Source organism: Cebus imitator, unplaced genomic scaffold, assembly GCF_001604975.1.
Source record: "Cebus imitator isolate Cc_AM_T3 unplaced genomic scaffold, Cebus_imitator-1.0 Scaffold76, whole genome shotgun sequence".
Lineage (NCBI taxonomy): Eukaryota > Metazoa > Chordata > Mammalia > Primates > Cebidae > Cebus > Cebus imitator.
In genome coordinates, this window is record NW_016107391.1 from 1,201,273 (window position 1) to 1,218,084 (window position 16,812).

At 40.5% G+C, this 16,812-nt stretch overlaps 2 protein-coding genes across 2 annotated transcripts; one reads left to right on the top strand and one right to left on the bottom strand.

Moving 5' to 3' along the window:
• The first annotated feature begins 70 nt into the window (after positions 1–70).
• On the top strand, positions 71–976 carry LOC108307060 (mitochondrial ornithine transporter 2). Its single transcript, XM_017532209.2, has one exon. The coding sequence runs from the start codon at positions 71–73 to the stop codon at positions 974–976; it is 906 nt and encodes a 301-aa protein (XP_017387698.1).
• Positions 977–12,106: 11,130 nt separating this feature from the next.
• Positions 12,107–14,472, bottom strand: TAF7 (TATA-box binding protein associated factor 7). The gene has a single exon (XM_017532210.2). It carries the CDS (start codon positions 13,658–13,660, stop codon positions 12,611–12,613), a length of 1,050 nt encoding a protein of 349 aa, XP_017387699.1. The 5' UTR covers positions 13,661–14,472; the 3' UTR covers positions 12,107–12,610.
• Positions 14,473–16,812: the final 2,340 nt, after the last annotated feature.

A 16,812-nucleotide genomic window follows, 5' to 3' on the forward strand; every position in this document is an offset into this window, starting at 1 on the left:
GTGAAAAGCCCGTCCCACGCTCTGGGGAGTTAGTCACCTTCCACTGGGACCCTGAGACGAGTGAGCGAACATGAAGTCCAGTCCTGGCATCCAAGCCGCCATCGACCTCACAGCGGGGGCCGCCGGGGGAACAGCGTGTGTACTGACCGGGCAGCCCTTCGACACAATAAAAGTGAAGATGCAGACGTTTCCCAACCTGTACAAGGGCCTCACCGACTGCTTCCTGAAGACGTACGCCCAAGTAGGTCTCTCGGGCTTCTACAGGGGCACTGGCCCGGCACTGATGGCCTATGTCGCCGAAAACTCGGTCCTCTTCATGTGCTACGGGTTCTGCCAGCAGTTTGTTAGGAAAATGGCTGGACTGGACAAGCAGGCAAAGCTGAGTGATCTACAGACTGCGACCGCTGGGTCCCTTGCCTCTGCTTTTGCCGCGTTGGCTCTCTGCCCCACTGAGCTTGTGAAGTGCCGGCTACAGACCATGTATGAAATGGAGATGTCAGGGAAGATAGCAAAAAGCCATAATACAATTTGGTCTGTCGTGAAGAGCATCCTTAAAAAGGATGGCCCCTTGGGCTTCTACCACGGATTCTCCAGTACTCTACTTCAAGAAGTACCGGGTTACTTCTTTTTCTTTGGTGGCTATGAACTGAGCCGATCGTTTTTTGCATCAGGGAGATCAAAAGATGAACTAGGCCCTGTCCATTTGATGTTAAGTGGTGGAGTTGCTGGAGTTTCTCTCTGGCTTGTCGTGTTCCCAGTGGATTGTATTAAATCCAGAATTCAAGTTCTTTCTATGTATGGAAAACAGGCAGGATTTATTGGTACCCTCTTAAGTGTTGTGACAAATGAAGGAATAGCAGCCTTATATTCTGGACTGAAAGCTACTATGATTCGAGCAGTCCCTGCAAATGGGGCGCTGTTTGTGGTCTATGAATACAGCAGGAAGATGATGATGAGCCAGTTGGAAGCAGACTGAAGTGTCTTGGTGAACCCGGATCCGAGTCCATGAGTCTGAGGACTACAGTTCATCACAGGGTTCAACAGAGTACAAGACCAATGCGAATTCTGACTTCATGGGAATTTTGGTTTTATCTTCCCTTCTTCTGCCCTAAACCTTAACTTTATGGAAGGGCCTCTATTTTACATCATATAATTTCTGCCTATAATTGTATTGAAATAGAAACGGTGCTGCTCTTGCCTTTGCTGGGATATACAGGGTGGACTGGTTGGCCCTATGTACCTAATCTGAAAAACTAAGTATCACTCTGTCAGGGCCTTTGCATAAACCTGTTTGTGTGTACATGCAGTTTGGATGGTAATATGTTGTGAGTAAAACAATTTGATTCTATGTATAATCTCAAATATCACCCCGAAAAACCCAGAATTGACCATATTTTGTGAAATAGGTATGAATGATTGCGTAGGATCTCTCTTTGTTTTTTTGGGGACAGAGTCTCACTCTGTCACCCAGGCTGGTGTGCTGTGGGGAGCCACATCTTAGCTCATTGCAATCTCTGCCTCCGCGGTTCACGCAATTCTCCCACCATAGCCTCCTGAATAGCTGGGACTACAGGCACCCGCCACCATGCCTGGCCGATTTTTGTATTTTTAGTAGAGATGAGGTTTCACCATGTTGGCCAGGCTGGTCTTGAACGCCTGACTTCAAGTGATCTGCCTGTCTTGGCCTCCCAAAGTGCTGGAATGACAGGCAGGAACCACCATACCTGGCCAGGATCTCTTTTAAAGTCTGCTTAACATGTGCACTACATCAGGCGGTTAAAGTTTTGAAAAGTCTTCATGTGGTGGTTGAAAACCATAATACTCTGTATTTTTAAGAGGAGAAGGTGCCTGCACACAGGTGTGGCTTTGACATTCTTGAGTTAAAGTTTCAGAGTAAGCATTGTGTATTTTCCCAAGAAGCAATACCCTTACAATAGTGCTATCCATTTTCAAAGTGAGGTTATATTCTGCATCCTGCCTATGTGGTTAGGGGTGGTCTAGAGTATCATCAGGCCTTGAGGAATCAGCACAGCCTTCCTGCACCAGCTTTCTTTCTCCCTCTCAAAGGAGCTGGAGCTGTACAGCTATGCTTTGATGAAGACCCATGTGGCTGATAACAGTTCTTAGCTTCCAGTCTCTGGGTCCTGGCCTGGGTAGGATCCTAGGATGTTCTACTATTGGCCCATATCGGGGTTGTGGATGCATTTTGGGTGACTCACTGCCTCCATCAGCCAGAAACCCTCCTGGGGAACAGAAAGTGCCAAAGCTAGGAGAAGCTTTTGTTCCCTGTCTGCTGCTAACAACGCTTGTGAGTAAAAGTCATCTACTCTCAGGTAGAACTAAACAGAACTTAGTGCCTTCACTCCACAGTGAGTCATGTTAGGGACAAGCTCTTTTTGAAATTTACTGTAAGGTCCATAATACCTTCTCATGACTTCACAGTGCTAGAGTCTTCTAAATTTGGTACTGGCTAACAGTAAATTTTAATGATAACTGTGTATGGGATGTGACTAAGCAACTGTGTATGGGATGTTCATGTGATGAAACATAAGAAAAGTAATTTTATTAAACTACTTATCATATATATGTATAGGTATATGTACACTTACAAAACCCCTCCAAAACAAAGAACAACTCCCCACCTCAAAGCGTAGTTCATCTATCTGATCCCCACAGACTTGGAGATAAGCAACTGTTCTGTGGCCATGTCATTCTCGTCACCAGTAAAGTAAGCCCCAACACTCTGTGTTGCTCCAAGACCACCAGCAGAGTCTGTTTCAGTAACAAGTTTTCTTAAGCATCCTCTAAAGCTGAAAAGAAGTAGGCTACCAGTCTTAATAATAGTCTGTACCATGTGTGTTTATCACTTGGCAGAATGTAATTCCTGTGAGAAACTTTGTTTACTCAAGCTTTTTGCTATCTTTGAAGCCTCTGTGGTAACTCTAGCCTTAGTGCCAGAAGCAAGAGGGTCAGGGAAATGAGAAATTGACCAATAAAGGCTGCTGTGGACATTTAGGGGAGGGGAGGCTCAGTGTCAGGCCTGGTGTGCCCCACAGCTATGGTTGTTGGTCTTCCATTTATTTACTTTTACTTTAAAAGAAAATCATGTTTATACTTTAAAGTTATTTACAAATTTAAGTTATATATTCCATACTTAAATGGAGAGTAGCTATGGAGTGGTGCTTCATCAGAGCAGGCCTATACTGAATAGAAAATGGGACTGGCGTTTAACAGTAAGTGGATCATTTCAGAGTCCACCGTCCCCCTGCCTGGCACCCGTGAGCTAGTCTAAGTTAACTTTGTTGTCGGCATAATTTCTTACATGTCATCCATTAAAGACTTAACTCAATACCTTCAACAAAAATAGTATGAGGCAAGTAAGAGGGGTGGGAGTCACCTAAAATGTGATAAAAAAATAAAAAATTAAAAAGAATAAATAAATAAAAAGAGGGGTGGGAGTGAGGCATCAAAATCTAAGTCAGGAGAATTTTTTTCTTGTCCTATTCGCTTAATTTATGGTTCAATATTTGGATATTATTTGTATCATTTCAGATCTCCAAACAAAAGTATAGTAATTTGAAATACTGTGTTTAAAGAAATTTGAGGGTTCTATCACTAAATTATCTATATAATACGTCTTTAACTCAGACCATTTACAATGTAGTGTATTGAGCTCTGACTGTTCAGACACTAATGGTGCCTGGTTTCTCTCTTCAAGGATCTGACAGTCTAGATGTTTGTTCTGTAGTTAGGAGTGATATTTCAAAATAAAATTTAGAAGGAAAAAGTGGAATCCAAATTTTATACTCTCTGTGTGTCATCAGTGATGGATTTAGGGAACTGTCTCTGAAGTTAGGGAACTGTCCCCTTAGTTGTGTTTTTGTATTGTGGCTTTTTGTATTCTTTAAGTTACTGCCATGGTTTTTGTTTCCAAGATTTAAATTGATCAAATCATTTTTCTGATGCCTAGCCTTATTTTAAATTTTTCTTCACTTCCACATAGCATGTTTTGTCCCTTAACTTTGAAAAATCTTTTCTGTAATTTATTACACCCTTTGGTCTACTTTCAAGGCCAAATGGTCTGCATCTTGCATTGCCGAATGATATTATAGTTAGAAATTCATTCTTTGTCCTAGCAATCACTGGCTGCTAAGCAGTAGTAATCAGGTATATGTGATATCTCAGAAGGGTCATATCTGGCAATGGAGTATCAAACCTGCAGATTTTCTTCGTGATCTTCTTGCTGAACTCAGAAGAAATGTAGGTTCTCTTTCTTCAGGCCCAGTCCTCTAAGGAGGGGTGATAATTATTTCCAGGAAGTTGTTGTGTGCATAAAACTACTGGAGATTTTGGCTCAAGACCAGAAAGTATCCCTCTGCCCAGGGCCTGCATTTCCAGCTTGAGCAACTCCTCAACTTTGAAATTTCTGTTTTCAAAGTCTATAATTCTCTACTCTCTCTGATCTCTCTAGATTCATGTGAAATAGGCCAAAAGTCTTCTCTGAGATTCATTTATTCATGTGAAATCGGCCAGAAGTCTTCCCTGAGATTCATTCTAGAAAGCAAATTATTTCACTGTTGAAACTGAAAGAAGTTAGTTAGCCTGCCTTAGGTAGATAGCAAGGGAATGGTCCCTGGAGAGCCCCCGGCCCATGGGTCACTGTCTCGTCCCCACATAACATAAAAAGCAGCCTGGGAAAAAATTCAAGCTGCAGGCACTGATAAGGAACTAGCACAGGGTGTTGTGCCCAGAGACATGCCCACGGCTGCACAGATAGAGAAACCTTGGCCCATTTGGAAAAAAACTCTCACAGACCTCAGATAAGGGAGATAAGGGAACAAGGCCTGACATAGAAAATAAAAACTTGCAGAGAACTGTGGACCATTCAGATAAGGGAACAAAGGCCTGACATAGAAACAAAAACTTGCACAGACCTCCGGACCACTCAGATAAGGGAACAAGGCCTGACATAGAAACAAAAACTTGCAGAGACCTCCAGACCACTCAGATTAGGGAACAAGGCCTGACATAGAAATAAAAACTTGCATAGACCTCCGGCTAACGCCCTTTTCGGCCTTAGCCCACCTGCACCCAGGTAAATAAACAGCCATGTTACTCACACAAAGCCTGTTTGGGGATTCTCTTCAGTCAAGGCGTGCATTTTTTAACAAGCCTAAAACATATAATTAAGATTACTTACTGTAAAGGTGTTATCTAAGTAACATTTAAAACGTATTTTACATCTTGCCAGGAGTGGTGGCTCACGCCTGCAATCCTAGCACTTTGGGAGGCTGAGGTGGGTGGATCATGAGGTCAGGAGACTGAGACCATCCTGGCTAACATGGTGAAACCCTGTCTCTACTAAATACAAAAACTTAGGCGGGCATGGTGGCGTGTGCCTGTAGTCCCAGCTACTCGGGAGGCTGAGGCAGGGGAATCCCCGAACCTGGGAGGCAGAGGTTGCAGTAAGCCGAGATCGTGCCACTGCATTCCAGCCTGGTGACAGAGTGAGACTCCATAAAAAAAAAAATATATATATATATATTTAATATTTTTATATTATTTTAAATATATATATATTAAAATATATATTATATATATTAAAATATATATTATATATATTAAAATATATATATTTTTTACATCTTTTATCTTTTATTGCAAATAAGCAGATTAAGTTCTACATTGCTGTTTTATCTTCTTTAGCTGTATTAACAGCCATGCTAGGTTATCTTTGCCTCTATAAAAAGCATTTCACTGCATTCCAGCCTGGGTGACAGAGCAAGACAAAAAACAAAATCGTTTTTCCCTCTTCCCTGTCCTGAGAGTGAAATCAAAACTTACGGATCCCGTTGGGTGACAGTTCATGATGCACACATATTGCCAGTCTTTAAGCACCATTTCTGTGAGTGGAAAAATGCACTGAAGATGTTTTGCTTCTGCTCACACGACAACAATCAACACAGCAGAGTTCTGTGACCAAATGCATGGGGGTTTCTCCCCCAACACCAAGCAAGCAATCAGTACTACAGCAGACACCAGCTGGGTATTTTCCAACACTATCTACCTGGAGAAAGCATCAGATCCCACAAGCTATGTACTCAGTACCCAAGACTGTACCCCACTCCCACCTCAAACACCAGTCACAAGTCGGGAGCTCCAGAACTTCTGACAGACCAGCTTCATGTTCGGGTTGCCCCTCTTTGGGTCTGATTAATTCGCTAGAGCTGTTCACAGGACTCGGAAAAACGTTTACTGGTTTACTATAAACTATATCACAAAAGGATACAGATGAAACAATGCGTAAGCTGAAACATAGGGAACAAGGCACAGAGCTTCCATGCCTTCCCCAGGGCTCCATCCTCCAAAAACCTCCATGTGTTCAGCCATCAGATAGCTCTCTGAACCCTGGGTTTTTATGGAGGCTTCGTTACATAGGAGTGATTGAACTAAATCATTGGCCACTGACGATCAGCTTAACCTTCAGCCTCTCTCCCCTTCCCTAGAGGTTGATCCAAATCCTGCCTTGGTCTTTCTGGAAACCAGCCCCCTTCCTAAAGCTGCCTAGGCGCTGCAAGCCATCAAGTCAGTCATTTGCATACAAAAAGACATCACTTTGGAGTTTCTAAGGATTTTAGCAGTTCTATACCAGAGCCAAAGACCAAATACATATTTCACCATATCACACTTTTCCTCACTTTGTCTCTCTGATCAAGAACACACAGAAATAACAATTGCTCCCAATTGATACCAACACCCAATATTATATTTGCTTTTCTAGACACTTCTACCAGGGACCAATATTAGATCTTGAATTTAAGAGTAGAAGGCACTCCATCTATTAACTCCATCTACTCTTCTAAGAAACCTTGCTTATGGTTTCAAATAACATTTATGTACAGGCATAACTTATATACTAAGTCATAATAAATCACTAACTCATAATAAATCACTCTCAAAACTTAGTGGCATTAAAAAACAATAAACATTTGTTATATCACATAGTTTCTATGTCCAAAATTCCAGAGCAGTTTCTCTCCATGTGCAGACCTGATTTCAAAATCACTCTCACAGTTTAGATTTTTATAGCAGCACCTCACTTCTAGGCAGGTAGCAAAAATTTGTATTGGTATCTGCTGCTGCATCAGAAATTACTCCAAAATGAAGGGAAATAGAAGACTACAAACATTTATATGTCATATAGTTTCTGTGGATCAGGAATTTAGGAGTGGCTTAGCTGGGTATTTCTCACTTAGGAGTCTCTCATAAGGTTTCAGTCAAGATGTCAGTTACAGTTTCAGTCATCTGAAGGCTTAACCAGGGGCTGGAAAATTTATTCCAAGATGGATCACTCATATGACTGGCAAGCTCTGCTGGCTGTGCACAAGAAGGCCTCAGTTTGTCACTACTTGGACTTCTGTTATAGCTGCTGGAGTGTCCCATACTCCATAACACCAAAGCCAGGGATCAGTACAATAACTATGCCTTCAATTAATTGTCAGGCATAGTAACACAAATAATAGAGACAGATTCCATGAGGTCAAGTTCTATGAAATATATTTGACTACACAGTTGGACTTGGAGAAAACAGGGCCAAGCAGATACTGTAACACTGCCTAATAGGCAACCTTAAGCAATTAAAACCATTTTCCCTGATTCCAACTAACCAAAATGATGCTGCTTTTGTTTTTAAGCACATATCATCCAGAACACATGTATGAGAAAATAGGGGCAAAGAACCTTCTAACTTTTTAATCAAGACCACTGCACATGACATGGCACTTGACATGATGAAACATCTAAATCACAGGCTCCTTAGGAATAGATTGAATGGCCAGATAGGGTTACCAGGGAAATAAGGGTTGAGCTGGGCCTTCAGTGACAAAAAGCTATCCTTGAGAATAGCTGGTGACTGTTCCAAGAAAAGGAAACTGTAAGTGCCAAACTGCAGTAGGAAAGAGTTTAGCACTTATGGTTTCCTTCAAAGTTTAGCACTTACAATTGCCTTAGCATTCAAAGTATATAAAAAAGGTCAGTGTGGTTGCTATGTAGTAAACGGGCTTCCTAGTTTATGTTTTCACTTAGAATTCTTAACAAAGGCCATATATACGTGAATGTTTATTACAGAATACTGGGTAATAGCAAATTAAATATGAAACAACCTAAGTAACCCATCAATAGGGGCATGGATAAAATTAAGAAAAAATTGGTCTCATGAAAAAAAGTAGATTTAGAAATGTTGATAAAGATACACAACTTTTTAAATGAAGTGGCAATATAGTGTTTATAACAAAATCATACTTTTTTGCTTTACAAAACACACATATGTAGTTGATTGTACACCAAATAAATACATATGAAAATGTTGAGTAGTTTGCCCTACTGATGTGAGAGTGACGACTTTACTTTTTACTTTTAGTAAAATTTCGGCCGCTTTAAGTTTTTCAAGGAGTCTTATTTTTATAATATTTTAAAATATGAATTTTTTAAAAAGTTCTTACAAACTTGTTCATAAAACCAGAAATACTGAAAACTGTAGTCCAACTACACAACACACTCATAAGCCAAGGGAGCTGTGAGAAAAGTGTCTTTTATGTTAACTTGGGATTTACTTGAAGGGAAATGGATCCCAATCTTAAATCTTTCTATTTTGAAGCTTATGTATCAGATAATTACTCTCCATTACGGAATCTTCTTAATATTAATGCAAAGCTAGCCATAAATAAATTCAATAAATACCACTACAGTAGTAAGCGGAGTCAATTCGTTCATGCTGCAGATAAATTTGAAGTAAACTGTTTCTGCTGTAACCTAATTTATGAGATTTGATTTAGAAATTTTTTCCCATCTGAATTTGGTTGAAAATTACCTCTAAAATTTCTTAAATTTGAAATCAATTACATTTAGAACAGTTGTTTCCCTATAAACACTTTTTCTACCATTTCAGTCACTCTTTAATTATTTAACATCTGTTATGGTCCATACCCTAATAGGTTGTAATGATGGTAAATTCACTTCTGCTGTTTACTATGTTCCAGGCATTGCTCTAAGTCTTTTATATAATTCATTAGCCAGCAGCCAATAGCCCAATAACCCTATGAGATAGGTAGTATCTCCACTTTGGAGATGAGAAAATTCAGGTAAACAGATTGTTACCTGTGCAAGGTCATACAACTAATAGGTAACTGAGCTAGGATACAAACCATGTGTGACATATCTTGACGTTAAGATTTTGATCTCTCTACTGTTCTTTAGTAAGTTTACTATCACCAATGAAGCAAAGTATCTCAGTGAATTTAAAGCCAAGCAGGAGATATTAACAACAAATAATTTACACTTTAGTTGTAACAGATACTCAGCCCAGTAGACCATGGAGTGCATGGGTTTATGGGCACTAAATGCTTAGTTCATCACCTCAAATCCAGTAGCTGGTAGTCTGGCACAAAAAACTATTTGTTGAATAAATGAGAAAGGAAAGCGCAAAGTCCAAAGCCATAATAGGGTTGCTTAACCTAGATGGAGAAAAAGGTCGGGAAAGCCTTGTTGAAGTGACACTTAGGTTGAGACCTGAGGGTTAAATAGAACTCAAACAAAGGATTAAGTCATCTAGGTAGAGTGAACAGCTTGTTAAAAGGATCTATAGCCCATTAGTGAAAAAAAGTAAATTCCTTGAAAAAAATGTAATTTCAGAGTGGACTGACCATATACAGAATGAATGTGGTGAGCTGAGGCCGAAAAGGTAAATGGAGCACTGATAATCTTGTGCATCTTTTTAAGAAATATAAGCCTAGACCTGAGAGTGATGAGATGCCACTGAAAGGTTTTAAGCATGGTAGTAACACAGTCAAATATGCCTCAGAAAAATTACTTCAGTAGCAGTCAAAACTAAATTGGATAGTAAAGAAGCTACTGCCATTTGCTAGATGATAATAATGGCTTGAATTAGAATAGTGGCTGTAGGGATGGAGTGAGTGAAGAGCTTCTTAAGAAGTAATATCAGAAGTAATGAGGGAAAGAGAGAAATGTAAAGTTATGGCTCTAGTGTCCAGCTTCCACAGTTGGGATGTGTAGTGGTGCCATTTATTTTTCCTGAAACCCAGGGAAAAGCAAATTTTCAAGGAAGAAGAGTTCCATTTTGAAATTTTTTTTTTTTTTTTTTTGAGAATCTGGCTCTGTCACCCGGGCTGGAGTACGGTGGTATGATCTTGGCTCACTGCAATCTCTACCTCTCAGGTTCAAGCTATTCTCCTGCCTCAGCCTCCGGAGTAGCTGGAGTTACAGATGGCCACCACCATGCCCAGCTAATTTTTCAAATATTTTTGATAAAGACAGGTTTCACCATGTTGGCCAGGCTTGTCTCAAACTCCTGACCTCAGGTGACCCGCCTGCCTCAGCCTCCCAAGGTGTTGGGATTATAAGGCATGAGCCACTGCACCCAGCCATTTCAAACAGTAAGACTTGAGTTGCCCAAGAGATTTGCAAGTATGTTTCTAGTACACACCTGGCTAAACAAAACCTGAAGCGCACAAGTATGAAGGTCAGAATTGTGGATTTTAGAGGCCATTTAGAACTGATAACTGAAACAGGAATACTAAGATCAATATACTACTTTGTTATTGTATCCAGCAATTTTCCTTTCCGTTATTGATGGAACTGCCACCATTGGTGTTGAGATGTTGGTAAGAATAAACTACTTGATAAATGATCCACTGTAAAACCAGATATTGTGGGAGCTTTTCAGGTGTCAATCTTCTAAGTGTAGCAATATACCTAGATTACCAAAACAGGAAATTTTGTTACCTAGCATCCTAAACTGTTTTCTTTTTTTAATGTATATTATTTGCAAACCTCGAGAAATAATCCAAAACCTAGATATTGCGGGAAACCTTGCTTAAGTTTCCATATGCTGTGTGAAAATCTGTCATAAAGATGTTTTGGTTAAAAAGACAAATTAGCCTTCTCAAGTCTGCAAAAATGTCAGCATATATAATTGTAGACCTGAGGACTAGATAACTGATTTTTTTTTTTTTAAATAACATTTCAATACTGTGTCCTGTCAGACAGAAGTAAAATGGACTTTAGACTGGGTGCCGTGGCTCATGCCTGTAACCCCACCACTTTGGGAGGCCAAGGTGGACTGATCACCTTAAGTCAGGAGTCCAAGACCAGCCTGCCCGACATGGTAAAACCCCGTCTCTACTAAACATACAAAATTATGTGGGCTTGGTGGCTACTCGGCAGACTGAGGCAGGAGAACTGCTTGAACCTGGGAGGCAGAGGTTTCAGTGAGCCAAGAATACATCATTGCACTCCAGCCTGGGCAACATGAACAGAAAGGATAAGGAGGTGGGGGAAGGTGGGAAGAAGGGAGGGAGAAAAAGGAGGGGAAAAGAAAGGAAGGGAAAGCAAAGGAAGAAAGAAAAGAAAGAAAAAAGTAAAATGGACTTTAAATATTTTCAAACCAAAGCTTCTCATAAACCAACTTGGCAAAAATGAATTGCATACAACTTTGCATCTTTTAAGTTTTACCAGTAACTGTTTTTTCAAAAATAGCTCATGTTGTAAGCCTTAGATTATCTTTAGAGCATGAGAAGTCTGGTACCCACTTCCTTTATCAGCATTTTTGATGAAATGACATTGACAAATAACCTGTTCTCAGAATATTAAATAATTGTAGGAACTCAATTGAAGAAAATTAGAAATAAAATCTTAATCCAAATCAATGGAATGGGTTCATTGGACTGCACCTGATAACCACTGCTTTGTTTCCAACATTTTAAGCAGGTAGATTTAGTGCTTTAAAAAAAAAAGGCACTTCATCTACAGAAATTACAGTAGTTTTAAGAAAGCCCTGTATCTAATGTTTCCCAGCTTTCAAGTAGATCAGGCACAATTGAAACCTTAATATGATGCAAACTTGACAACTCCCAATTTCTTTATCCTTGCTAAGTTTTTTTTGTTTTTTTTTTTTTTCTTTTTTTTCCATAAAACCCAACTGCTTCTACCTGCATAACAGGATCAAATTGCTCAGTCACTAAACTCCACCACAAAAATACCTCCCAAGAGAATCTGACTCCCACCAACCATGAAAGAACAAGATACACTATAAGGTGAAAAACAGATGCTTTTATTTATTGTATTGAAAACTTTATAATTTGCAGTTCTACATATGGGAAACTGCTTTGAATAACTGGGAAAACAGCTATTGCATGGGAAAACATATGCAAACCAGCTTCACTGTCTCTAGACTAGGTTCTTCTTATTGCTCTTATGTAATCACAAAGCAACAACACTAGCTTCTAGAAAAATGGATAAACAGCAAAGTCCTGCAGTCAAACTATAATTAAGGTTGAACCACACATTACACTAATACTGCAACTTTCCTACAATCATTTTTCTGCCTATATAATTCTTCTTATGGGATCAACAACTAGCAAAACAAGGTAAGTTTGCTGCAAAACAAAATTAAAAACAAATAAAAGAATTCAACAAAACACCCAGCATTAGAGGGACTAGGAAAGGCAAGGTCTTAATATGCAGCAAGTAATAAAGCCAAGAATCTTCTACTGCTGACCAGTCTGAAGACTGAAATTCAGCAACAGAGTTCTTTTTACTTCTCTAGGAGTGATTCTAGCTCCTCTTGCAAAGAGCTGAGTTGCTCCTTTTCTCGATCTTCCTTTTGCTTGAGCTCATCCAGTACAGCCTGAAATCTGTTCTTCAGAGCCAGATTTTCCACTTTCATGATGAGATCCTCTTGTCGTTTTGCCCTGTCCTGGGTCTCTTGGAGCTTGCCTTTCATGTTGTCAATCTGCTTCTGAATTCCCATAACCAGCTGATTGGTTCCTTCATTCTTCTGGTGCTGTTCATCTGGTTCATTTAGCTTGTCCTGTAGCTGTCTCTCCAGATCTTCCTCAGTGTCAATGATGTTTATATCTTCTTCATCTTGATGCTGGGTCTCATCTTCATCCTCACTGCTGCTGCTGAGGTCATTGAATATCTCTCGAAGCTCATCATGCTCTAATGAGTCATGGCCCTGCCTGTGGCCAGACATTCCTGGAGAAGAGATATCCAAGCCTTGATTTTCTGCCTCCTTTGTTTCATCTTCAGCAATTATTTCCCATCGAGTACTAACAGCTTCAGCATCTGTACTCAGCAATCGTTTCACTTCTTTCTCCACATCTGGAGATTCAATATATTTCTTCTTTGCTGTCTTCCGAAACCTTCTCTTCCTGACATTCTTTAGAGGCAGAGTAATTCCGTGGTTCCAGATGAACTTTTTCTCTTTGTCCTTATCTTTTTTCTTGCTTGCTTTAGGATCAGTGCTAGCAACTGGCTCCTCCACTGGAGGATAGAGATCACCATCAACTGTGGCTACAAGCATCTGGGAGATATCAGCCGTCTTGTAAAAGGTTTTCTTATCAATGGTTTTCAAGCTTTCCATAACACAGGGTAGGTCAACCAATTTTGAGGCCAATGGAACACGGTCCACTCTGACAATTCCATGACGCCCATCAGGGTGTAACTCAATTGTCAGTCTGTCCTTTAGGTTGACATGACCAGACTGTACTGCCCTTCTCACAGTAGAGGCATATTCTGGAGGCAGACGTAAGATAAACTGGCTCTCCAGTTCGTGAGGAGCATCATCTTTGCTTTTACTCATCTTTATTTCTTTGTGACTCACTTCTCCAATAAATGCTGGTTACACCGAAAAGTTCCAGCTACTACAACAGTTTAAAACACCAGTTTGCTATGAATTGAAATCGTTTAATTACAAGAAGTTCTCTGTAGATCAGCAGCTAAGCGTCTATTTTGCCTTAGTTTTAAGTCCAAGTCTTTTCTCTAAATATGCTGTGACTGAATACCAGTCGTTACTGACACAATGGCTTATTCACAGATTTTTTTCATTAAATCAGATGCAATGCCAAGTCCCAACCTCTAGGTGCCGCTGCCGGACAATGCAGATAGAGATAGCTAGTTACAGAGCAGGAAAGCAAATGGCGGCTCCCGCGGAACGGTTTTCGGCCCAGAAAGCCCAGCAGAGACACTCCCAAGTCACAGACTCTCCCGGAACAAAGACATTCAAAAAAATCGGGGCGCAGTAAGGTCTCTTCGCCTCGGGTACTTACAATCCAGTGACGATTATAAGTTCAGTTTCACCCGGCCGGAGCGAACGGAAGAGGAGGCCGAGCGGAGCAAAGCGGGAGGAGGCCGAACGGAGCAAAGCGGGAGGGAGCCGAACGGAGCAAAGCGGGAGGGAGCCGAACGGAGCAAAGCGGAGGGAGCCCCGCGTCTCCTTCTCGTTTCCTTTGTTCTTCCTGCTGGTTGGCAGAGTGATCCACTACCGATTATTGATAAAAGGGCCCAGGAGGGGCAGCGCGAAAGCCTGACGAGAGTCGCAGCCCGGAGCACAACACCCGTCAGCTCGCGGACCCACCAACGGAGTGCCCAACCCAGCGAAAAAGAAAGTGCTACGTCACGGCGCGGGGCGGGAGGCGGCTGTGAGTGACAGCCCGCCCGGGCGAAAGTGCGGGGCCCGGCGTGCGCAGGCGCAATAGCGCAATTACGCTGCCCAGCGTGAAGTGCGTCTTTTCGCGAGAACTGCTTTTCCGGGATGAAAATGGAAGGGTTTCGTAAGGGCTGTTGGTTTCAAAATATTTAGAGGTTGGAAGTTCCAAGAAAGATACAGATTCGTCCCTCGCTAAGTCAGCACTTTTACGGGATGGCTTTGGGGCCCAATGGCTGTTAGACTTCCGGGTGATTCCCAGAGATGGGGGAGTCCTTGCTTCTGGAAACATCTCGGATGCTCCCCAGGGTCTAACCAATCTGGTGCCATACAAGAATGTGTAGCTGCCATGCAATGGATTTTAAAGTACCCGAATCAGTGGAGTGAGGACATGCAGCTTACTGTGTAATTCTACGTCTCTCTATATATATATGTATTTTTTTTTTGTTTTTGACACAAGAGTCTCACCCTGTCACCCAGGTTAGAGTGCAGTGGCGCGCGATATTGGCTCACTGCAACCTCCACCTCTGGAGTTCAAGCTGTTCTCCTGCCTTAGCCTCTAGAGTAGCTGGGATTACAGGCATGTGCCACTATGCCCGGCTAAGTTTTATATTTTTAGTAGAGAAGGGGTTTCACCATGTTGGCCCGATTGGTCTCCAACTCCTGACCTGAGGTGATCCGCCTGTCCTGGCCTCCCAAAGTGCTGGGATTATAGGTGTGAGCCACCGCGCCCAGCCCACAGTCTACATTTTTTAATTGTGAGAATGCCTGTAGGGGAATTGTACCTCTGGATTTACTTCTGTTCTGGAATACTCTTGGGGAAACAAGGATGATTCCTTTTTATATGCTTGATTTAGATGTAAATGTAAACAGTGAAGGAAATGTTCTTCTGGAAGCACAGGTTCATTTTGGACAGAATTCTCTGATAGCTGAGCATCTTTTTAAAGTAGATATAATGGAAGTATTATTTCTGCCTCTCATGTACCTAATTTTAAATTACTTTGGAATTTTTTTTTTTACTCTATCTCTGTTTTGCTGTTTTCTCCTTGTCTTTTCTATGGATAGTCAGGTATTCTTCAACGCATACATTTAGTATTTTGGCATAACTGGATAACGGTACTTATTTCTATGTATTTTTAAAATAAGATCTGTTTGGTAGAGCATCAAGGCCATTAATATTTAATTTCTATCCTCTAAAATATTAATTGCCTCTAAATTTAAGAGTATTCTCTCAAGATGTAATTAACATTTCCAAAATTCACTTTATTCCCTTATGATCCAAAGCTCCATGATAGTGATCTTTTTCTATCTTGGTCGTTGTGTCCCAGTTTATAGTACCAGAACATGGGAGATACACAAAAAATATTTGCTAACTGAATGAAAAAATTGATCCATCTAGAAAGATCATAGTCTTAAATCCTATAATAATTTGTGAGAGAAAATATATTCTTTGTCACTTTAAAATGAGGTATTACCACTTTACATACATTTCCTGTCTAATCCAGGACAATTCTAATTGTTATGAGGTGGGGAGGTATACTAATAGCGTGTGTGAATGTGGTTTAGCTAGACTGAGATACTGTTCTGGAGGAAATTAAAATGATCTGACGTTAGTTTGGTTTTTAATCTTAATTTTAAAGGAGAAAGTATGCCCTTCCAGATAACTGTACATTATTTCTCTTTGCTTATAATGTGTTGAGGAATGTTAGCTGACTTATGTATAATTTTCAGAATGATCTATTTCCTCTTTTTCAAAGATCAAGTTTTTTCTACTACCGATGTGAGCCATCATACTTGGCCACGTTTTATTTAGCCATATAAAACATAAGGTCATGATTATACTGAAAATAATCCAAATATTACTTAGCATCTCCCCTGAGTTTTATAATGCTCAAATATTCTTATCATAGAAGGTAATGAGGTAAATTTTATGCAATTTTGGTTTTCCAAAATTATGATGTATTTTAGTTTCTAAACCCTTCTTTACATGGAAGATTGCCAGGCATAGTTAAAAAGATTAACTAAGGTTTTTTAATGTTATCTAGCTCCTTCAGTCCTGAAATATATTTTCTGCTTTTGAGATTAACACATTTTCTAAATGCTATTTTTAGGGGAGGAAACTATATTGACCCTACATATTTTTAAAAATTGGATTTATCAGTAGACATTAAGATAATCTGCTGGGTGCAGTGGCTCATCCCTGTAATCCCAGCACTTTGGGAGTCCAAGGTGGGTGGATCACCTAAGGTCAGGAGTTCAAGACCAGCCTGGCCAACATGGTGAAACCCATCTCTACTAAAAATACCAAA

Coding starts and splice junctions, on each gene's coding strand:
- LOC108307060 (XM_017532209.2), top strand. CDS start 71: ATGAAGTCCAGTCCTGGCATCCAAGCCGCCATCGACCTCACAGCGGGG.
- TAF7 (XM_017532210.2), bottom strand. CDS start 13,660: ATGAGTAAAAGCAAAGATGATGCTCCTCACGAACTGGAGAGCCAGTTT.